The 23,940-nt window shown below is 47.4% G+C and overlaps 1 protein-coding gene across 4 annotated transcripts in view; it reads left to right on the top strand.

Moving 5' to 3' along the window:
* HACL2 (2-hydroxyacyl-CoA lyase 2) overlaps positions 1 to 23,940 on the top strand; it is a 565,926-nt gene that overhangs the window by 321,225 nt on the left and 220,761 nt on the right. For all 4 annotated transcript variants that reach the window (XM_086945056.1, XM_086945057.1, XM_086945059.1 and 1 more), the window contains one exon: positions 8,091 to 8,188. In XM_086945056.1, the coding sequence (XP_086801182.1) occupies positions 8,091 to 8,188 (98 nt within the window). The remainder of the gene's footprint in view (positions 1 to 8,090; positions 8,189 to 23,940) is intronic.

Below are 23,940 nucleotides of genomic sequence, written 5' to 3'. Positions count from 1 at the left end.
GGCCCCTGCTTTTTGGCAAATTCTGATTAATACTCTTGAGAAGAGGAAAGATAAAATCCAAAGGAGAATTTCCATCAAAGAGCACCAGCCGCTACTGGCCTCTCTGATAGCTGCTCTGCATGAGATATGTAAACTTCTAGGGGCTCACTTGCTCCTTCTCTGAAGTGTGCTTGCCTGGGTAGTACTGTCTCTGTCATAGTCCAGGAGTTCTTGACGCCTAGTACTTCCTGCTTTGAAGATGGGTGTATCTGTACTTATGATGCTTTCCTCGGTCCCTTGTCCGAATCAAAATAAAGGGCTAAAGAGTTAGAAATCTTGTTTGTTTGAAGCTGCCCATTTCCAGACTCTACTATTAGAATCAGAATACAGACGAAAGCAACCTAACTTCTCTGGCCTTGGAGACTATAATAAGGTGAATGTTCACATCAGTGAGTATGAAGCAGTTAAAGACTTACGGGTCTTTCCTCCAGAACTCCGTTGAAAAGAGCGTTATGACAGAGAGAGACACCAGATCAATGATGGAGGTAACAATCACTAACACTCCTCAACGGAGCAAATCATTGTTGGAGACACATCTCCAAGGAGTACAAAACAGACAAGGTAGGCTGTTGTAGTAAATGTGTGGGTAATATCGAAGTGGTAAATAAGCAGTTGTTTGTTCGCCAGTACCACAAGTAAATCTTGCGATTAATGGAAAATCTAAATGTAAGACTTTTAAGGTTGTTTACAGTATTTAGAGATTGGCTGATGAAAGTCACCCTCCAGAAGTCGAAAAATTCCCCATCTAACAAACCTATGGTGTGCTCACCCCATTTAGAGATAGACTAAGTGCCAGATTTCCTGCTGTGGTGTTGTAGCTGTGTTATTAACAAATTGGATATAGGGAGTGCTTTAGAGTATTACTTTTAAGAACAAAATTAAACAGATTCAACCAAGCAGCTTTAGGCTTATATGTTAGTGCATGTAAAGAATTGACTTAGCAGTCCACTTTTAGGTAGCTTGTGGCAGGCATTTCTTTGTGCTATGCTAAAATAGATCGGTTTCATCTTTGGTCATTATGGGTACACTCCCCCAAAGGTAAAGCAACTACCTTGGCATTTTGTTGTAACATCTATCATCTACAGATTTGTTGAAGGGCAGCTTAAAGGTCTGTGCATCGTTTTTCTGCTCCTTATTGCTTAGATTCAGAAACGAAATCTAAAACCCAGCTGGGTTTGACACCCCTCCTATCAGGGATCCCTTTTTCCCTCTTTGAACTGTCCAGTTATCCACCTCCCACTGTTTTGCATTCAGTTCTAAGATTACAAATATTACTCTTGCCGAAGGAAATGTTACATACCTTTAGCAATATTCATTCAGTAAGGGATCCTCTCCAGATAAGGAACAGGTCCTCCCGTGATTCACTACTGGGTGTTCTTAGGCTCCATAGGCCTTCTAGGAAAATAACTGAAGGAAAATAACTGCATATCAATTCATGTTTCTGAGAAGAAATTTAAAGATTGTATTTTTCTGTTTGATATGTTTAGAAAGTTTTAAAATGTTCTTAAATTTGGTCATGTTTGAGTTCCAACATAGCAACAGATAATAAGTCTAAAGGTTGGGGATCCAATCAATATCTCTCACTGGAGAACTGTTGCTGGAGATAATTAACTGTTCGAGGCATGTGGGCCGCTAAATTCATATCCTGTGCATAGATCGCCGCCTAGTGTTGGGTCCGGATGATTGCACCTTGTTGTCTTTGAAGTATCACAAGATAGGTGGCTCCTCCCCTGGACTACAGTGCGCATGGGCATCATCTCCATCTTCAGATTGTTTTTTTCCGCCATTGGGTTCGGATGTGTTCCGTGACTCTCGTTCGGAACCTATAGGAAAAACTTGTTTTCTTCAGGCCAAAAGGCCTCTTTAAGCGTCGGTATTGTACTTCGTTCGGTTCTGAGTTAACTTATCCGGTTTCCCAGATACTTGAGCACGTGTGCTCCCAGCTTTTTAGGCCCGATCGAAGATTGACATCGACGATGGAATTCCAGGCCCTGTTTAAACGTTGCCCAGTCTGTAACGCGAAGTACCCTCTCTCAGACGTGCACCCTGTGTGCAACAGATGTCTGTCTCCAGACCACGACGGGGAGAGTTGCTTGGCCTGTTCGAAATTCAGGTCGGAAGAGGCGCTCGTTCTTCGACGTGAGGCAAGACTACCGGCGCAGAGAGCGTCGGATGTGGAGGATATCTTCGAGGCTGGGGCCGACAAGGGCGTCCAAGAGGAGGTACCGGAGCACTTCTCCGACCCGGCCTCCTGTCAAGATTCTTACTACGGAGAAGAGGTAGACGATGAGAATATCGAAGACGATGAAGCTGTCGAGGTAAGAGACAATTGTATGGCTATTGGAGCCACAGAGGGCGGCTCCAGCGATGAGCAAGACCCAACCGAACCTTTGGGGTTTGAAAGTGACACTGTCTTGCCAAAGGCTCAGGTCGAAGCATCGCCGGAAGGCCTTAGCCAAGATCTTTATACTCGTTCTACAGCCCCGCAACCTGGCCCTGCTAAGAATATTTCAGAGCCTTCGGTGGGTACGCCTTCGAAAACGAAACCGAAACTGACTAAAGACAAATCAAAACCGAAACTGAAACTGGTCAAACCAGTATTCGTTTCGCAAAGCCTCGTTCCATCGGATCATAAGAAGGCTCAGAGTGTCATTGCCCCTTCGGGGTCACAAAAGGGTGCTAACCCGAAGATCGGTACATCCAAGAAGGTGCCAAAGGCCAACAGAGACGGTGCGACGTCATCTAAGGCTGCCCTCGGGGCGTGGACACTGAAGACGGACTTGAGTCGCAGCCGCCCCTCAGTCCAAATGCATACAAGTTGATGCTGGTGAAGGTTCTCCAAGATAAGCACAAAATGGCCGCGTTGGAACGTGACGCATCCAGATGCGGCCATTTTGGGAATCCCAGCGCAACACCTGGCTCGAAGTTGGCGGTGGCCGTGAAAAAAGTCAAACAGCCATTGGGGCCTCCACCTATAGTTTTTGGACTGCCTCCGACTGCAAGACCTAAAACGTCTAAGCCGGCACAGGGCACGACCCTGGTAAAATGATGTCACTACTTAAGGGAACGACCGCCACTCCTGAAGGCGTCGGTTCCAGTCAACCTTCTTCTGAAAGCTCAAAGAAGTTGTACATTGACTCTGCAACCGGAAGACTCCCCCTTTTCAAACGGAAGATCTTGCCGGAGAAGCCAATGGAATCCTATCAAATTCCGCTTAAAAGGAAAAGAGACTCTGCTTCCTCGCCAGTTCTTTTCAAGTCCGTAAGGCCTTATGGACAAGCCTTTACACATTCCCCCACACGCACTGAGGATGGTGGGGGGGATGACCATAATGACGAGCAATTCAACTATCCTGATGGCTCTAATCAGGATGACTCGTAGGATGTGCTCGACGATCAAGGCACGGTGGACACCCAGTCTTACCAAGTAAAGACAGCCCCCGCAGAGGATACTGCGACGTTCAACGCTCTGATTGAAAGGGCAGCATTGAACCATGATGTGGTCATGCATGCAGACCCGGTTGAGGAGGACTCTCTGTTTGATACCTTCTCTATGTCGGACAGATCAGTGAAGACGCTGCCGATGCTGAAGGGTGTCCTTAAGCACGCCAATGACATTTTCAAGGACACAACCAGAGCAAGGGTGGTGAACCCACGTATTGAGAAGAAATACAGGCCTGCTCCTGTGGACCCTACGTATATAAGGGGTCAATTGCCATTGGACTCTTTGGTGGTCTCCAATGCCCGGAAAAGGGCGAACTCACAAACAAGTGGTGATGCTCCTCCCCCAGACAAAGAATCTAAAGTATTAGAAGCCTCTGGGAAGCGGGTTGCTGCACAGGCAGAGGATATTTGGAAAATAGCCAATACACAGGCTCTACTCGCTAGATACGATAGGGCTCACTATGATACACTAGAGCAATTGTTGCAACACTTGCCTGATGAATATAGAGAGGGGGCGGACATGTTGATTCAGGAAGGGAAACTTCTATCAGGTGTGCACTAGATTTGGCAGACACTGCAGCCAGGGCCATTAACACTAGTGTAATGCTAAGGAGGCAGGCATGGTTACGAATTTCAGGATTTAAGCCAGAAATACAAACAAGTTTGCTCAATCACCCCGTTAACCCAGATTTCTTGTTTGGGCCTGACATTGACACAATTCTTGAAAAGATCAAGAAAGACACCGAGACGGCTAAGTCTATGGGGGCCTTGCAGTCTCAACAGTTCAGAGGGGGTTCTTTTCGTCGCTCAGGTAGTAGAGGGCCGTCAAGAGGGCAGACATCTCGGCAAACACAATACAATAAAGGTGGTGCACAGACCACCTTTAACAAAAACAATAGAGGTGGATACCGTGGTAACAGCACCAAAGGCAGAGGACGTGGAAATAATAACACCAGGTCCTCAGCAAATACCAAACAGTGACGTCTTGTCACTGCCCCCGGACCATGTAACACCGGTCGGGGGTCGACTCCAGCAGTTCCTGCCAGTCTGGGAAGGCATTACCACAGACCAGTGGGTGAGGCAACTTATCCAGTATGGGTATTGTTTAGAACTGACATCCACTCCACCCGACATACCACCAAGACACCATCCTATGTCTGCAGAGCACTTACACTTATTACAGCAAGAAGTGGCCAGCATGCTGCAAAAAGGGGCCATAGAACTGGTGCCTCTAGAGGAGCACGGAACAGGGGTGTACTCTATCTATTTCTTAATCCCAAAGAAGGACGGGTCTCTCAGACCCATTCTGGATCTGAGACCCTTGAACCTATACATCCTTTCAGAACATTTTCACATGCTGACTCTGCAGCAGGTCCTGCCATTGCTCAGTCAGGGGGATTTCCTGGCAACTCTGGATCTGAAGGATGCATATTTCCATATACCCATACATCAGGCACACAGGAAATACCTCAGGTTCACTATACAGAATAAGCATTACCAGTTCAAAGTACTACCCTTTGGAGTGACCACTGCTCCCAGAGTGTTCACCAAGTGCTTGGCGACAGTCGCGGCACACCTTCGGAGACAACACATTCATGTCTACCCTTACCTGGACGACTGGCTTGTGCAGGCGAAGTCGGCCCAGCACTGCGCCAGCCACGTGTCCCGCACAATTAATCTTCTGCACAGTTTGGGATTTTCTCTGAACTATCACAAGTCGCATCTTCAACCCGCTCAAGTACAGCAGTACTTGGGAGCGGCGTTGGACACTGTGACGGCTACAGCCCAGCCAAACTCAGTGCGAATCGACAGCATGCAGCTGCTGATTCGCAAATTCAGACCAAAACACTCACTATAGGCGCGAGTGTTTCTGCAGTTGATAGGCATGATGGCCTCCTGCATATTCATAGTCCCGCACGCGAGACTGCACATGCGTCCGCTCCAAGAGTGTTTAGCATGACAGTGGAATCAGGCTCAAGGACAATTGAAAGACCTAGTGTTGGTGACCGGTCGTGCGTACAACTCTCTGCATTGGTTGAATCCACGCAACCTTTGCAAGGGACGACCGTTCCAAGAGCCTGTACCACCAATAGTGCTCACGACCGAGGCATCCTTCCTGGGGTGGGGGGGCGCATCTCCTTCATTACACAGTGCAGGGACTATGGTCGGATCAACATAAGAAGATGCACATCAATCTGCTGGAATTGATGGCAATCTTCATGGCAATGAAGGCTTTCAAGATACATCTGTGCAACAAGGTCGTGTTGATCCGGACGGACAACATGACGGCCATGTATTACATTCAGAAGCAGGGAGGTACTCACTCTCCACAGTTGTCACACTTGGCACAGAGCATGTGGAAGTGGGCCATTCAGAGGAACATTTTCCTCACGGCGGAGCACCTCCCGGGCCAGGACAACCAGATGGCGGATCTTCTCAGCAGGCACAGCCTTCAGGTGCACGAGTGGGAGATTCATCCTTCGGTGCTGCAACCGTACTTCCGGCAGTGGAGACATCCAGAAATCGACCTGTTCGCGACAAACGAGAACGCAAAATGCCCAAACTTCGCCGCCAGGTTCCCACACCCGCGGTCTCAGGGCAATGCGATATGGATGACTTGGTCAGGCAGATTTGCGTACGCTTTTTCGCCAGCCCCGCTCATACCTCTGGTGGCACGGAAACTCAGACAGCACTCTATGACTCTCATCCTGGTTGCTCCAACGTGGGCGAGGCAAGCATGGTACACCACATTCCTAGAACTTTCCGTGGTGCCTCATCAAAGACTGCGTCTTACACCCAGTCTTCTCACTCAGAGCCATGGCGAAGTTCAGCACCCAGATCCGCAACAGTTAAACCTTGCGATATGGCTCCTGAAGTCATAGAATTTGGGTATCTGAATCTGCCTCCTGATTGTATGGACATCATCAAGGAGGCAAGATGGCAACCACTAGGGCCTGCTATGCTGCCAAATGGAAACGTTTTGTCGTTTACTGTTCCAACCATGACATAAACCCGCTGGATGCATCAACACAGAACATCATTTGTTACCTGTTGCATTTATACAGATGCAATCTGGCATACAGTTCTATACGTATTCATTTGGCGGCAGTAGCGGCTTACTTACAGAACAGGCAACACCTTTCACTGTTCAGAGTGCCAGCCATAAAGGCTTTTATGGAGGGACTCAAACGAGTCATTCCACCCAGAAGACCACCTTCTCCGTTCTGGAATCTTAATATAGTTTTGACCAGACTGATGTGACCTCCTTTCGAACCTCTCCACTCTTGTGAGATACAGTTCCTAACTTGGAAGGTTGCCTTCTTAGTAGCGATCACGTCGCTGAGACGGGTTAGCGAGCTGCAAACCCTAACCATTCAAGAACCTTTTAAACAGGTTCACGCAAATAGGGTGGTACTACGCACCAAGCCTAAATTCATGCCCAAGGTAGTTTCTCAGTTCCACATTAATCAAACTATTGAGCTGCCAGTTTTCTTCCCTAATCCAGACTCAGTGGCAGAAAGATCACTGCACACATTAGACGTCAAACGAGCTCTCCTGTACTATATAGACAGGACGAAGGATTTCAGGAAGACTAAACAACTCTTTGTTGCTTTTTCACCACAGCACAAGGGCAAACCCATTTCCAAATCAGGTATAGCCAGATGGATTGTTAAGTGTATTCAGATTTGTTATCAGAAGGCTACATGCACACTAACAGTCCCCCCAAGAGCGCATTCAACACTCAAACTAGGGGCATCCATGGCTTTCCTGGGTAACATTCCATTAGAGGACATATGTAGAGCAGCCACATGGAATAACATACATACATTCACCAAACACTACTGTGTTGATGTACATTCCAAGCAGCAAGCTGTTGTAGGACAGGCTGTTCTAAAGTCCCTCTTTCAGGCTGCTGCAGCTGGCTCGGGCAACCACCGCTAAGGGAGAAACTGCTATTTATTCTATGCACAGGATATGAATTTAGCGGCCCACATGCCTCGAACTGAATATGCTACTTACCAGTATGCATCTGTTCTTGGCATGTAGGGCCGCTAACATTCATATCGCCCGTCCATCCTCCCCGGTGCCTGTCGCAGCTGTAGCAGTCAAAATTATTTGTAAGCATAGTCATCAAGTATTGTATTGGACTCCATCTCTGCCACAATCGCGAAAAACAATCTGAGGATGGAGATGATGCCCATGCGCACTGTAGTCCAGGGGAGGAGCCACCTATCTCGTGATACTTCAAAGACTCTTCCAGGACAACAAGGTGCAATCATCCGGACCCAACACTAGGCGGCGATCTATGCACAGGATATGAATGTTAGCGGCCCTACATGGCAAGAACAGATGCATACTGGTAAGTAGCATATTCCTTCCTTATTTTATATTCCCTCTGCAAATATTCCTAAGTGCTAATATCACAGTCCTGGTTTCTTTTTTATAATCTCTTTATTAGCGTTTGGTTGAAAACAAACACAAAGATCTGATGTAGGGGTCAATACAGCAGTCAATCTAAATATGTTTCTTTCTTGCAAAAGCTTGTTTCTAACTATCAATTCCTTGATAATTTAATGCGATCACTGTGCTGTTCTCTCACATGTACAGGTGCAGCAGTGTGTGGAGCTACTCAGCAGAGCCAGGGCACCCATCATTCTGCTTGGCAGTCAGGCAACACTGCCTCCCACACCAGCAGTAGAGCTCAGGTAAAAAGTTCATCATAGCCAAGTGTTCTGCTGTTTATTTGGAGCACCCTACCTATGAATGGTTATCACAGGTAGTGTGCTCAACATAAACAGCAGAACTCTTAACTAAGGCACTGATTTTAGAGTTGTGGATCTCATTTTGTCTTGGAAAGATTTTGTGACCACCTTGTGACTTGAAGCCCGATTTATATCTTGGTTGTATACATACTCCATTGCAACAGTGATTGGGTAAACATAATTACAAAATAAAGGCCTGCCCACAAAATGTATAAGTGGGCTTACTTGGGTTTAATCGTGGCAGAGACTACTCCATCTATGGCTTAATTAAACCCCTCTGACGGCCCGGTGGAGTAAGGGCTGCTGGAGGAAGACCACAAATTCTGCCCACCTAATTTATATGGGCAGAATTTGAGGTCAGTTTTTACTGCACATCATCGCCACGAAAACCATGGCTGTAAGAGGCAGTGAAAACTGCTAAATTATCCCCTCGCCATGGGAGAGGACTCCCATTGCAAAGGGAGCAATTTCTTTTTATTTTTAAAAAGAAAATCCCACTTCGGGATTTTTTTCTCAACAAAAAAAAAGCATTTACAATGCAACGGTCTCACATTTGCAAATGTTAGAGCTATTGGCATTGTAAGTGACAAAATTGTTATTTATGTGTTGGTTTTGAAAACATAAATAAATGGCATTATCATTTACAATGCCAATAGCTTAATCTCTTGCAAATGCGAGACCTATTGCATTTGCACCCCCACAGAGAAAAACACACAGAGCCACAGCCACACACACTGAGCCACAGCCACACACACACAGAGCCACACACACGGAACAGAGCCACACACACACACACACAGAGAGCCACACACAGACCGAGCCACACACAGACTGAGCCACACACACACACACACACACACAGAGCCACACACACACACAGAGCGACACACACACAGTGCCACACACACACAGGGCCACACACACACAGAGCCACACGCGCACACACACAGAGCCACACACACACACACACAGAGCAGCAGAACCCTCCCAGAAGTTATGTAACAGTGCCTAGAAGCATGGCACTAACCCACGAGGCTGCAGGGAGAACAATACACAAATGCAATTATAGTCACAATGACTTTAAGCCCAAACACGTTTAAAGCGCCTACGACTGCATGGGAAACAGCGCTTTATGGAGACGTTTACTGATGTCTTAACGGCGCTTCTATGAAACGAGATTGCTCGTCTCTTAACGCGCCTAAGGCTGCGCAGATTATTAATTAAATCCTATCCAACCAGTCTGGGCTCTTAGCAATTAAACTATGTAGCTTCTTTTCACTCTGCCTCCTCTCTTACCGCTGTTTGTCAGGGTGGCATGCCGAAAAGCGCCTCTTCTGCCAAACTCTACAGGCACAAATCCGCAAAAACTTAAATAGCGTATATGCTGCGCGGTACAGTTAGCCAGTGAACGTTTATAAGCTTTTTCTGACTGGGAAAAACACGAACTCAGAATAGTGTCTAAGTTTTCCGCTTTGGGCTACCCTCGCTGGCTTCCTCCGCCTCCCCTTCACATTGGTACAAAACACATGCATACTTGCGAAGAGATCAGATTACACGACCCACCAGTGATAAACATGTTGAGGAACTTGGAGGTAGGAGAGCACAGCCCGGGCTCACGCATGCACATGGAAATCAAAGTGCCATGCAAAAGGTACCTTGAAAGTGGCCTTTTCCGCACTAGTGAGATACTTTGTAATCCCAGAGGAGCAGCGAGCTCCCTTCCAGCCGCGGTAATCCTTCGCTCTGGTCGATTCTGGCCGAAGATCAGTAGCGGTAGCCACCCAAGCCTCCTCCCATTTCTCGCCTCTCTGATTCTGTGAGATTGTGCGAGGGACAGTGCCTGCTTCCGCTGCCCCCGTGCCACGGCTCCGGGCTCCAGCGGCAGCACGCTGACACTGGTCACCACTGTGGGCGGGGATCGCCCTGCTGCTCGGGCTGCAAGACGAGCAGGCCTGGAGGGAAATGGTGAAAAAAAGCTCTCAGCACATTCCTAAGAGCTCCGACGGCGGCCGCCGCCCCCTCCCCTCGGCCTGTCAGTGGGAGCTGAAGCGCAGCGCCGTGCTTGTCAGTTTTCACCGTGCTTTGGGGCTCCTTCTAGTAGAAAACACTGGCTGGTGACGCGGGTTTCACTCTCGCAGCACGCTGAGAGCGGGAGACCAGAGGGACTTTAACGTCTGCGCCACAGACTGAGGGAGCCAGCCAAAATGACAAAGCACATCGTCGCTGCACGTAACAGGTTCTTCACTTCTTCAGAACTGTTCGTCCTCCTACTGGGAAAGTAGAAACACACGTGTAGTTGCAATTGGTGCGCAGCCAGTCACTTTGAACGGTTCAGGCTCGCCACACCGCCCCATGTAAACACCAAGAGAGGAGTGCTCCACACAACCATGTTTCTCTGAGGTGAGGCAGGAATGCCTTGGAGAAACGCAGCATAATTTTTGGATTCTGGGGCGTGTTTTCTTTCTCTCCTCTTTCCATTGGCTGGAATGTAAAATTCCAGCCAATGTGAAGAGGAGAGAAAGAAAACAGAAAGAAAGTAAAAAACACGCCCCCGAATCCTGTCTTCAACGGAGTGACTACCCTCTCCTCCAATGGCTGGCCTCCGTTTAGGAAGCCAGCCAATGGAGAAGAGGGGCGGGTTCAAGCCCCCATACTGTAAACATAATATCTCTCCCTGCGAGACTGCGCAAGCGCAGCCTATGCAGGTCTCGACCTAAAAACTGTTGTGGCAGGGCTCAATCATGTTGACAGAGCCCTGCACCAAACTGTAAACAGTATTGACAGGAACCGCCTTGACGGTTGCTCGTGCCAATTCTTTAGAAATAAATACCAGGTTGGCAGTAGTTTCTAAATTAGGCAGGTGACACCTCTGTCAGGGCAACAAAGTAATTTACTCCATCTAAAGGAGAGTGGGAGCAAGCTGCCTCACATCTCAACGCTCAGTTTGCCCCAATGGATCATAGTAAATGCAGTGCATGATAACACTTACTTCAGCTGTAGTTATTCATTTTTCACCCTTGTTGGTGCATCTTGTGCTGTGTAATTCTAGACGTGTTTCTCGATTCATTCCTTCATTAGTAGAGAGCAAAAAGTAGTTTTGGGAGGTGCGTGAAATCTGCCCAAACTCTTAACTGGTCTCTGCACCAATCACTGGGCACAAGTACATAAACAAAATGCTCGTTAGCTTAGTATCTTCAGGGTGCCTTTTCTAACAGAAGGAGGGTGGGAGGACACTTGGAGCACACATGAGCTTACTGTGACCGATGCAGGTTGTGACTTGCATACCATTGCAGCTTTTGTTTCCTTGTATAGTACGTTATGTGCTAGGAGGTGCCTGGCAACTACTCCGTAGGAGCTATATTGGAAAGGGTTGCCTTTTAATATTTTAACTTGTTTTAGGTTTTTAAAATTCTTCACTTTTATGTTAATTTACTTTTACTTTACCAGTGAGACTCCGAGAGCAGGTAAGCCTATCCTCTGAGTCTGGGTGCTGGACCCTGGTTAAAAGCCTGTGTTCTTTTGTCCCACTGTTTGTTGCTTAGCGCTCTCAATGTACTGGGACACGCCCACCTAGACCGATTGGCTTTGAATGGGGGCGTATTTAAAGAATGCTGATGCGCTGTAGTGTAGTTCCTATTGTACCCTTCATGCAGGACCTGCGCTGTTTACGGATATCATATACTGTGGGTCTGGTGGTAGACTGACTCTGTACACCCCCGTCGAATATGTTAGCCTATGTTTTGCATTAGCTAGCTCGCACTGCCACTAGTATCTCCTATTATCAGAGAGATTAGTTTTTGGCAACCTCAGAACACAACAAACCCTGATTCCTCAGACTCGTGTAAACAATATACTATTGATTACCCAGTCACTCGTGCTTGCGTGTTTTGCTCTCAGAGAGATGCACAGAGGAAACAGTTGGGCGTGTATACAATAACAATTTATTGTACCTTTGTTCTTCTCATGTAAAACAAATGTGCTACTACACCTGTGACACAGTAGCAGAGATATAGAATCAGCAGTACAGTGAAAAAAAGGAACAGTATTGTTCTACCATTTTCCAATAGTCATGACCATATACATGAATATAAAATGCATTTATGAATTAAAGTGCGTACTCCTAAGATGCCTGTCTAGATGTACCTAAATGTACCTAGCATGTTAGTTGGTGCCAAAGAGTCTAAGCCTAAGAGCCTAAGAGTCTAAGAGCCAAGAATCCTGCTAGGATTTAGTCGAACCACCATAACTAATAGTGAGAGTGTGGGACTTGGTCCTGGACTTGAGTTGGACACCCCACAAGGAATAGTCAGACCACTGTCCGCTGGAGCGATGGCATGCCGGAGCCGCAGCGTCTCTGATCAGTGTGTCGGACGTGAAGTCTCGTTTCTCTCCCGCCTACTGATAGCAAGAGGTGCTGTATTTATATAGTCTATGTGCGTGTGTTCCCCATTGTTCAGTTTGAGGATGAAGTTGGGGATTAAACCTTGTGCGTCGATGGGAGAGGTGTACCTCCTGGAGAGTGTACTCATAAATTATTCATATGTGCTAAAGATGACGTCTTAGCAATATCGATTGGGGAAAAACCAACCCTCTGCATAGAACTATGTGAAAGGTTTAGTCCATAAAAAGTTGCAGTCCTTACAAGGCGTTATGTCCATATAAGGCATTCTGTCCTTATTTGGAGTTATGCCCTTATAAGGATCGTTCATATGAAATGACGGGGAGATGATGTAGGGAAAGTGTATGATGTTCACTGGACCTATATCAGGGTACCAATATGAAATATAACACCCACTCCACCTAATATTTAAAAATCATAATACACATTTGAGATACACATTTATAATTGTGTCAGTGCATAAAATTATCAAGCAGTCATTTAAAATGTTTCTAAACATGTTAAAAAATTATTTAAAAACAGTTTAAAAACAAGGAAAAATGTTCTTTGTGAAAGTATAACATTGTAGTAAAGTTCCGTAAATCACAGTTCTAAATGAGTTCGATCACACAAGTTGAACTACTCCAAGCGTACTTAGAAGGCCATGCTTTGTTATAGAAAATGTCAATTCGAAAAAAGTTATTTTGAGAAAAAGGGGAAAGAAAAAAACGGAATTTGTTCCCAGCACACGGTGAGCCAGATTTAGATTATATGTCTTTGCGGGGAGACATAACATTGTTGTTGCATGCTGTCGTAGGGGACAAACATTGTTGTACCTGGCATAGCACGTGAAAAGTGCATAGATGAAACTTGGTGCTGCCAACAGCTGTTGGAGAGGCAGCCGGTGCCGTAGTAGATACCTTGGTGCCAAGTGTGGAACTGAAATTCAACTCAACTAAGGGCACCTGCGGATCCTCGAGGAATGCATGTGTTAAGATGGGAATACACTGAGGACAGAAACGAGCATGGGACCGCAGTGGGTCTAGCCAGGAGTCTAAGTCCGTTGGCGTCTCCGTTAGAGGTGTCAGACAGATGTACAACTCGCATTCTCCTCCGCAAAACTGAAAAACAGGTATGATGCAGTCTACGAAGACTGGTCTCAATGACAGGAACCAAAAAGCACTTAGTTCTCGAAGGCGAGGTGCACCAAGATGTTGTAACATGCGCTCACAATAATATCTTTCCAGGAGAGCTTTTGCAATCTCGCTGTCGGATGGTCCAACCGTTGCGTAGCAGGTAAACTACAATCAGGATTCCAGAAATAGCCAGCAGGATCAGAGGTAGACTCCTGAAATGCTTCCAAATACAGAGTGTGTGAGAACTTAGCCTGGCATATGATGTCCACTAGTTCTAGTGGGCACCTGGCACCAGTCTAATCAATCCTTATTGATGGTGGTTGTAAAGTCAACCTTATAGAAAGCTATCCTAGTTGTAGCGTGGACCAGCAGTCATCAGGCTAAGACTTCAGAGAGCGCATTAAGCAAGTTGTTTTACCAATTGTAATCCCTTAAGTACCAAATGAAAGGACACCACACAAGGTGTATATCAAATATATATGTATTTATTCTAAACACAACCCCTCTGCACTCTTTATGAGGTCAGATGTAAAAGTACAATACAACTTACTTAATTGGCATACGATAAGTTGCACAGTACATGTTTTGCCCTAGGGGCCTCACAAACCATATACTAAAATAGTGGTATAAGAACCACGTCTGAGATAGAAAGCAGACCTAGGGCCTAGGGAATCTCTGGGGCTTCTAGGAACAACCAAGGGTTAGGAAGTAGGAGGCCCACGGGAGACGCGTGCAGTGTCTAAATACAGCCGCGAGTTACCATTGACTTTCCATGGGAAACAAACAAGTTACAAATTTACAATTTAAGGACACTTCTGGATGGACTATGATGAAACCTCTTTAAATTAGGACACTTCGAAAGTCAAGACCCACGGGAGCACCGGAGTACTCGTGTTACCTCCCCCAGGGAAACCGGGTGCATAGGTGCCTTTTGGTGACTGGTTTCGTCGTCGTTTTCAATGGAGAGCTGCAAGGAAGTACTGTATGCGACCAGAGGAAAAGTGTCCAAGTGTATCCAAAGGTGGATCAAAGATCTGAAGAACCTGAAAGTAGAAGGGACAGAGTCTGGGTCACTTGCCAGTGACCAGGATGGCGATGGAAAGCTGCCAGCCAATGTTGGGTGATTTCAGGTGAAAAGGTGTAGTTTATCTCTGCAGCCACGAGGTCCAGGAGGTGTCGACGAGGACCAGGAGCTGGATTCTAGCTGTCCCACGAAGGATCTAGTTGACTGCGGTGTCGGTATCCGGATTGGACCCAGCAAGCCTTGGCAAACGCAATCTACGCAAGATGTTGAGATTGGCTTCGGTGCAGACCAGCAAGGTCTGTGGCGCTTCTCCTTTTTAGGGAAGCTGGAACAAGCCTGGAGTAACCAGGAAAGCAAGTTAGATTCAAAATGGAGTCTTCAGGGGGCTTACTAGTCAACGGACTAGGAACCGGGAAGACGCGTCGAGCTGAAATGCAAGAGCAGGCCCCACAGGACACTCGTGGAGTGCGGAGGCCTGAGCTTTGGTGCAAATGGTGCTCGGGTTGGGGCTTCAAGTACCCCAATGCACAACTGCGAGTTACATCGGGAGTCGATGCAGTTAGCAAAATGCAGGATGTCCAGGAGTTCAGGTCCACGTCTCTGGTGTCCGCCACGGATCTCAGCTTTGCTGGGAACGAAGGTCGGGGTAAGAGAAGTCTGGAAGTCCGTGTCCTGTGTCGCAGATTGTTCGGGATCCGGCGGGAGCCTCGAAAATGCAGACCGGCAAAGTTGCTTGTGGTGCCTGTTTGAACAGGGTGGTCACTCCTTGACCACAAGGGAGATGTCTTCCGTCTTATAGTCGAAATGGAACGTCGAAGGTCCAAGATTTATGTTTCAAAGTTTCTTCCAGGGTAATCTAAAGTCTTAGAGACACAGCTCCTATACTTATACTAAGATTAGGGGTTGGACTACCTGTAAGGTCCCTCCTATGGGTGGACGTGGGAAAGGGGGTTACACCCCTTTCCTTTTCTCCAGTTTCGCACCAGAGCTGGGGCTGATTGCCCCAGCAACTGGTTTGAACCGGGCTATGCATGGAGAACCTTGTGTGCCCCAGGCAGTGTCTGGAAAGCATTCACTGAATGCAATCCTCCCTGCCCCCAATACACTAAAGCCTATCTGGGGAGGTGCCAGCACCTCCCTGGACAGGAAACCTATTGTCCAGGCCTCCCCTTCCAGAGTTTTGTCCATCAGCAGGAGGTCAGATTCGTGTCTGTGGCAGCAGCATCCATTTTGTGATGCGAGGCTCTGTTTAGGGGTTACCAGTAACTATATGTCTTCTCCCTCTAGAAGGGTGGAATGCTACCCCCGCCACCAGAACTTTTGTGGGGGGGTAGTATTTCAAAGTGTTTGACACCTTACGTGACTTGTTTTGATAAAGCCAAACCAAAGTTAGCATTAACCGCGAGGATTATAATGCAGTTAACAGTATATGGTATGGCTATATCATAGAACAGCTATAAGGAGATGGTTCCGAAAGTTGCAGAGGGGCTCAGCTCATCCTAGGGCACCCTCTCACATAAAACCAAGCACTCTGCCTCCAGGATTGTTAAGGCCTGCCAAAGGAGTGGCTTATAGTTTACTATGTGTCTATATATAAGGTACATATAGATATACTATATCTAAGTAAAGGGTGATTACCCCACCTTACCCAGGCTGTGTGAACAGACCTGTCTTGTCCGTTTGGAAGACAAACCAGGGGTGGCACAATACATGCTGCAGCCCCTGGTAGGCCTAGGGTGCACCTATGCCCTGGGTACCTAGGGTACACTATACAGGGGCTCACAAGGGTGACCCAGTAACCAATCTGGTATGTACCTAAAGTACATGGTAACAATTTAGAGAGAGAGCAGCTAGGCTGTGTGCCTGATTAGCAGGGCCACAGCCAGTCTAAAGTAAAAAAAAAACAGAGAATCACAGCAGAAAGTGGGGGTAACCATAGGAACCAGTCCCTACTCTCCTACACCCCCCCCCCCCCCAACGCAGGGACATTAAACTAACCTTGACCAGTTGAGTCTTCATGTTCTAAGTGGAAATATCTGGAGAGTCCATCTGGATTGGCATGTTTACTCCCTGGTCTATGTTCCACTGTAAAGTCCATCCCCTATAGGGAAATGGACCACCTGAGCAGTTTGGGAGTTTCACCCTTCATCTGTTTTAGCCACAAGAGGGGCTTATGGTCTGTCTGAACCTCGAAGTGAGTACCAAACAAGTATGGCCTCAGCTTCTTCAGTGCCCAAACCACAGCAAAGGCCTCCCTCTCAATAGCTGACCAACGTTTCTCTCTAGGGGTCAGCCTTCTGCTAATAAAAGCTACTGGCTGATCTTGACCATCTTTATTTAATTGTGATGGCACAGCCCCCACTCCCAACTCGGAAGCATCTGTTTGAACAATGAATTTTTTTGAGTAGTCTAGACTTTGCAGAATTGGTGCAGTGCACATGGCCTGCTTCAGGTCATCAAATGCCTTTTGACAGCTGACTGTCCACTGAACTTTCTTAAGCATTTTCTTGAAAGTTAAGTCATTCAGGGGTGTCACAATGGAACCATACCCCTTGACAAATTTCCTGTAATACCCAGTCAGGCCCAAGAAAGCTCTGACCTGAGTCTGGGTGGTTGTAGCAGTCCAGTCCATTATGGCCTGGATTTTGCTCTGCAATGGTTGAACCTGGCCTCCACCTACAAGGTGGCCCAAGTATACAACCTGACTCTGCCCTATCTGGCACTTGGTAGCCTTGATAGTTAGGCCTGCTTTTTGCAGGGCCTCCAAAACATGTTTGAGGTGGATCAGGTGATCTTCCCAGGTGGAGCTAAAGACAGCAATAACATCTAGATAAGCTGCACAGTAGTCATCCAGGCCTGAGAGGACTGGGTTCACCAACCTTTGAAATGTGGCAGGTGCATTTTACAGACCAAAGGGCATTACCACAAACTGATAATGTCCACCAGGGGTTGAAAATGCTGTTTTTGGCTTTGCATCATCAGCTAGTCTGATCTGCCAGTTGCCAGCTGTCCGGTCAAATGTACTCAAAAACTTGGCAGATGCCAATCTGCCCTGGGTATTGGATGGGCATCTGTCCTAGTGACAGCATTGAGACCTCTGTAATCCACACAAAACCTCATCTCTCTCTTACCATCTTGGGTGTGAGGTTTAGGCACAAGGATTACTGGACTGGCCAAAGGGCTCTCTGAGGGTTCAATGACTCCCAATTCCAACATCTTCTGGACTTCTGTCAAGATACAGTCCCTGACATGATCAGGTTGCCTGTAAATCTTACTTTTAACAGGCAGACTGTCCCCAGTGTCCACTTCATGAATGCACCAGGTAGTCTTATTTGGAGTCAGTGAAAACATATAGCTGTATGTCTGCAGAACCTGTCTACAGTCACTCTGCTGCTGATCAGTGAGGCTGCCTGCCAAGGCTACACCATCAACTGACCCATTGTCAGCGTTCTGAGAGAGCAGGTCTGGGAGAGGGTCACTCTCTTCCTCCTGTCCTTCATCCGTAGCCATGAGCAAGCCCATGTCTGCCCTGTCAACATATAGATTCAGTCTGTTGACATGAAGCACCCTGTGGGGGCTCCTGGGAGTTCCAAGGTCAACCAGATAGGTGACTTCTCCCTTCTGTTCAACAATAGTGTGGGGTCCACTCCACTTGTCTTGGAGTGCTGCTGGGGCCAAAGGCTCCAACACCCACACTTTCTGCCCTGGCTGGTAAACAGTCAGCACAGCCTTTTGGCCATGCCAGGCCTTTTGCAATTCCTAACTAGCCTCAAGGTTTTTAGATGCCTTTTTCATATACTCAGCCATCCTGGAGCGGAGACCAAGTACATAGTCCACAATGTCTTGTTTGGGAAGTTTGAGAGGTAATTCCTATCCTTCCTTCATCAGACAAAGGGGTCCTCTTACAGGATGCCCAAACAAAAGTTTAAAAAGGCTGTAGCCAACCCCCTTTTGTGGGACCTCTCTACAAGCAAAAAAAAAAGGCAGGGCAGTAGGATGTCCCATCTCCGCCTGAGCTTTTCAGGGAGACCCTTAATGATGCCCTTTAAGGTCTTGTTGAACCTTTCAACTAGACCATTGCATTGTGGGTGTTAGGGTGTGGTGAACTAATCGTTCACTCCACACTCCTTCCACATTGCAGTCAGGTAACTAGACATGACGTTTGCACCTCTGTCTGAAACAACCTCCTTAGGGAAGCCCACTCTTGAGAAAACTCCCAAAAGGGCTCTTGCCACCACAGGTGCTGTAGTGGTCCTGAGTGGAATAGCTTCTGGGTATCTGGTGGCATGATCCACTACCACCAGAATAAACCTGTGACCAGAGGCTGTTTGGGGATCCATTGGTCCAACAATGTCAATCCCTACACGTTCAAAGGGAACCCCCACCACAGGTAGTGGTATAAGGGGGCCCTTTGTAGTGCCACCTGATGTGCCACTGGCTTGGCAGGTGACACAGGAGCGACAAAACTCCTTTGTGTCTTCTGACATGTGAGGCCAGTGAAAGTGAGGGACAAGCCTGTCCCAGGTCTTGTTCTGGCCAAGAAGTCCTGCAAGGGGAATATTGTGGGCTAGTGTCAGAGGGAAGCCCCTAAATGCCAAAGGTATGACCAACCTCCTGGAAGCTCCAGGCTTGGAGTCTCTAGCCTCTGAATACAGGAGCCCTTCGTCCTAATAGATTCTATGGGTTCCACTAGCATTCCCTGCAGCCTCAGCAGCAGCTTGCTGTCTCAGGGGTTCAAGAGAAGGGCAGTCCAACCGCGCCTGCCCCAGATCTGCCCTGGAAGGTCCCCCTGTCCAAAGAAACTCAACCTGAGCAGGCTCAAGCTCTTCTAGGATAGTTCCTTCTTCAGGCTCACTATCAGCTTCCTCAGAAGGCTGATCCTCATCCTGAGGCAGGGGGGAAGGCAAAGCCGTAACCCTACTGCTCCTTTTCCTGGTAGGCCACTGGTCCATTATTCCAGAATCCAGTGCCTGTTCAGTGTTGCATTTTTTTACCTGTGACCTAGTCACAGCAAGCACATGTGCTGAGATGCCTAACATTTCTGCATGTGTCCTATTCTCCACTTCAGCCCAGGCTGAAGATTCTAGGTCATTGCCAAGCAAACATTCTGCAGGGAGGTCTGAGCTAACAACAACCTTCTTTAGGCCAGTTACCCCTCCACAGGAGAAATTAACAACTGCAATACTGTGTGTGGTAGTGACGTTGCTAGCATTGGTCACTAGGTAATTCTCACCTAGTATAATCTGTCCAGGGTTCACAAAGCTGGGTGTCACAATTGTGACACTAGCACATGTGTCCCTGTAGGCCTGAGCCATTTTGCCATTGATTAAAGGAGTTTTTCTGTACTTGCCCAAGTTATTGGGACTCATAGTAGAGGACATGCCCATGTCCCCATCTCAGATCAAAACAGCTTGAGTTGGTATCCTGACTAGGCCAGAATCCATCTCAGTTCCCAGGGTTAAACCTACTACACCGTTCTGTTGAGAACCACCACTTGGAGCTCAACTAGGGGGAACAGTTGCCTTAGGGGCAATGGGCTGGAGCTGTCTCCTTCTTGGCACAATCACTGGTCCAGTGAGCATTTACTTTACAAATCTTGCACCAACGTTTCTTTGGACCTTCTTTCTTTTTGGATTGTTGGGAACCCCCACCATTAGAAGCTTTTTGGGGACCTTGAGAAGACTTCTGGTCTTTTGCTTTCTCCCCACCCTTTTGGTCTTGCTTCTTCTGGTCAACACCTTGGTTCTATACCTTCTGCTTCACCCTGGTTCTGACCCATTTGTCTGCCTTCTTACACAATTCTTGGGGAGAGGTCAAATCATAGTCAACCAAGTGTTGATGCAATAACTGGTTCTGACAATTATTAAGAATCTGTTCTCTCATTATAAGGTTATACAATTCTGTATAGTCACTTACTTTACTGCCCAGTAACCAGCCTTCCAGAGCCTTAGTAGCACAATATACAAAATCTATCCAGTCCTGAGTTTGTGTCTTCTGGGTGTCTCTGAACAGCAACCTGTACTGCTCAGTGGTTATCTCTACCTTTGTCTGCAAAGGAGAACCACAAAATTGCTGCCCACTGACTCTAGGGTACCTGATGTACTTTGCAGGCCGTCTCTAAAGCAGTGATCCACTTATGGATGTCATCCCCAATCTGATAGGGAGGTACCATTTTGTTCAGGTTTCTATGGTCATGAGACCTTTCCCTACCACTAGGGTTGTTGCTGCCACCAGTGGGCTCTAGCCCACACAATTTCTAATCTCCTTCAAGAGCTAGGGTCTCTTTTGCAAGGGCAACTTCTTGCCTCTAGATCCTAAGCTTGACTTCTTTCATTCTAGCTTTATGCTCTCTTCTCTGAGGGGAAGTCATTCTCCTTTGACCAGAGGCATTGGACCCTCTGATGAGTCAGAATGTTCAGATCCACTTGAAAGAGATCTGGGTCTTCTGTGCTCACCATTAGGCCTACTTTGAGGTCTAGAGGGAGGCCTTCCTAGGCCATCTCCTCCTCCAGATAGTCCTGTGTTTCCCAGGTTAGGTTCATTAACCTCATCCTGGTCTACATCCTCATCATCAGCATCATCATCCTGGTGGGGAACCCCACTAGGATCATCTTCTGTTGAGGGATGCCCCCCCCCCTCCCTGCTACCCTGTGGATCTGGGTTTGATGTTTTTTCCAAGTCATCTGCCACTAAAGATTTACTAGGTGCTGGGTGGTTGGACTCTGTCCTTGTCTTAACTTTCTGATAACACACAAGCTTCTCAAATCTTAAAAAGTGAAAGTTTCATACTTAGTTGTCTGTACTTGGCTGACATCTGGCAGTGAGGTACTACCTCCTGCTCCTGAAGACAAGACTAGTGGGTGTGGTGTGTGCACCTACCTACACTACTTGTTTTCCTACTAGACCTTCTCTAAAAGTTGTAGTCAGCGTGTGCTAAGCCCTTACCACCTACAACTTCTAAGTTCAGTAGAACTTCTGTATTATAAGACTTGATTCATATGTACCGACAGGTACCTTAATGTGATCTTTCAAATTATATTCTCAAGATTATTTGGTAAAACAATGCAAGCTCTTATCCCATCCGCTGCACACCAATGTGAGAAGTTAGCTTGGCATATGAAGTCCACTAGTTCTAGCGGGCACCTTGCACCAGTCTAATCAACCTTTATTGATGGTGGTTGTAAAGTCAACCTTATAGAAAGCTATCCTAGTGGTAGCGTGGACCAGCAGTCATCAGGCTAAGACTTCAGAGAGCGCATTAAGCACGTTGTTTTACCAATTATAATCCTTTGAGTACCAAATGAAAGGACACCACACAAGGTATATATCAAATATATATGCATTTATTCTAAACACAACCCCTCTGCACTCTTTATGAGGTCACAGGTAAAAGTACAATACAAGTTACTTAATTGGCATACGATAAGTTGCACAGTATACGTTTTGCCCTAGGGGCCTCAAAAACCATATACTAAAATAGTGGTATAAGAACCATGTCTGAGATAGAAAGTAGGCCTAGGGAATCGCTGGGGCTTCTAGGAAAAACCGAGGGTTAGGAAGTAGGAGGCCCACAGGAGAACGTGCAGTGTCTAAACACCGCAGCGATTTACCATTGACTTTCTATGGGAAACGAACAAGTTACAAATTTACAATTTAGGTACACTTCCGGATGGACTACGATGAAACCCTTTTAAACTAGGACACTTTGAGAGTCAAGACCCACGGGAGCACCGGAGTACTCATGTTACCTCACCCAGGGAAGCCGGGTGCATTGGTGCCTTTTGGTGTCTGGTTTTGTTGTAGTTTTCAATGGAGAGCTGCAAATAAGTGCTGCATGTGACCAGAGGAAAAGTGTCCAGGTGGATCCAAGGGTGGATCGAAGATCTGAAGAACCTGAAAGCAGAAGGGACAGAGTCTGGGTCACTTGCCAGTGACCCGGATGACGATGGAAAGCTGCCAGCCAATGTCGGGTGATTTCAGGTGAAAAGGTGAAGTTTGTCTCTTCAGCCATGAGGTCCAGGAGGTGACGATGACCAGGAGCTGGATTCGAGCTGTTCCACGAAGGATCTAGTTGACTGCTGTGTCGGTATCCGGATTGGACCCAACAAGCCTTGACAAACGCAATCCACGCAGGATGTCGAGATTGGCTTTGGTGCAGACCAGCAAGGTCTGTTGCGCTTCTCCTTTGTAGGGAAGCTGGAGCAAGCCTGGAGCAACCAGAAAAGCAAGTTAGATTCAAAATGGAGTCTTCAGGTGGCTCACTAGCCAATGGACTAAGAACCTGGAAGACGCGTCGAGCTAAAATGCAAGAGCGGGCCCCACAGGACACTCGTGGAATGTGGAGGCCTGAACTTTGGTGCAAATGGTGCTCGGGGCTGGAGCTTCAAGTACCCCAATGCACAACTGCGAGTTACCTCGGGAGTCGATGCAGTTAACAAAATGCAGGTTGTCCAGGAGTTCCGGTCCCATGTCTCTCGTGTCCGCCGCGGGTCTCAGCTTTGCTAGGAACGAAGGTCGGGGTCAGAGATTTCTGGAAGTCCGTGTCCTGTGTCGCAGATTCTTCGGGATCCGGCGGGAGCCTCGAAAATGCAGACCGGCAAAGTTGCTTGTGGTGCCTGTTTGAACAGGGTTGTCATTCCTTGACCACAAGGAAGATGTCTTCTGTTTTCCAGTCGAAATGGAACGTCGAAGGTCCAGGATATATGTTTTAAAATTTCGTCCAGGGTAATCTAAAGTCTAAGGGACACAGCTCCTATACTAATACTAAGTTTAGGGGTTGGACTACCTGTAAGGTCCCTCCTATGGGTGGACCTGGGAAGGTGGTGGTTACACCCCTTTCCCTTTGTCCAGTTTCGTGCCAGAGCAGGGTCTGAGTGCCCCAGCAACTGGTTTGAACAGGGGCTATGCATGGAGCACCCTGTGTGCCCCAGGCAGTGTCTGGGAAGCATTCACTGAATACAGCCCTCCCTGCCCCAATACACTAAAGCCTGTCTGGGGAGGTGCCAGCACCTCCCTGGACAGGAAACCTATTGTCCAGGCCTCCCCTGCCAGAGTTTCGTCCACCAGCTGGAGGTCAGACTCGTGTCTGTGGCAGCAGCATCCATTTTGTGAGGCTGAGGCTCTGTTTAACTTTAACCGGGTGTGCCAGTAACTACAT

Source organism: Lissotriton vulgaris, chromosome 12 (genome assembly GCF_964263255.1).
Source record: "Lissotriton vulgaris chromosome 12, aLisVul1.2, whole genome shotgun sequence".
Classification (NCBI taxonomy): Eukaryota; Metazoa; Chordata; class Amphibia; order Caudata; family Salamandridae; genus Lissotriton; species Lissotriton vulgaris.
Note: the sequence above shows the minus strand (reverse complement) of the source record. Positions and strands in the feature narration are given on the sequence as shown.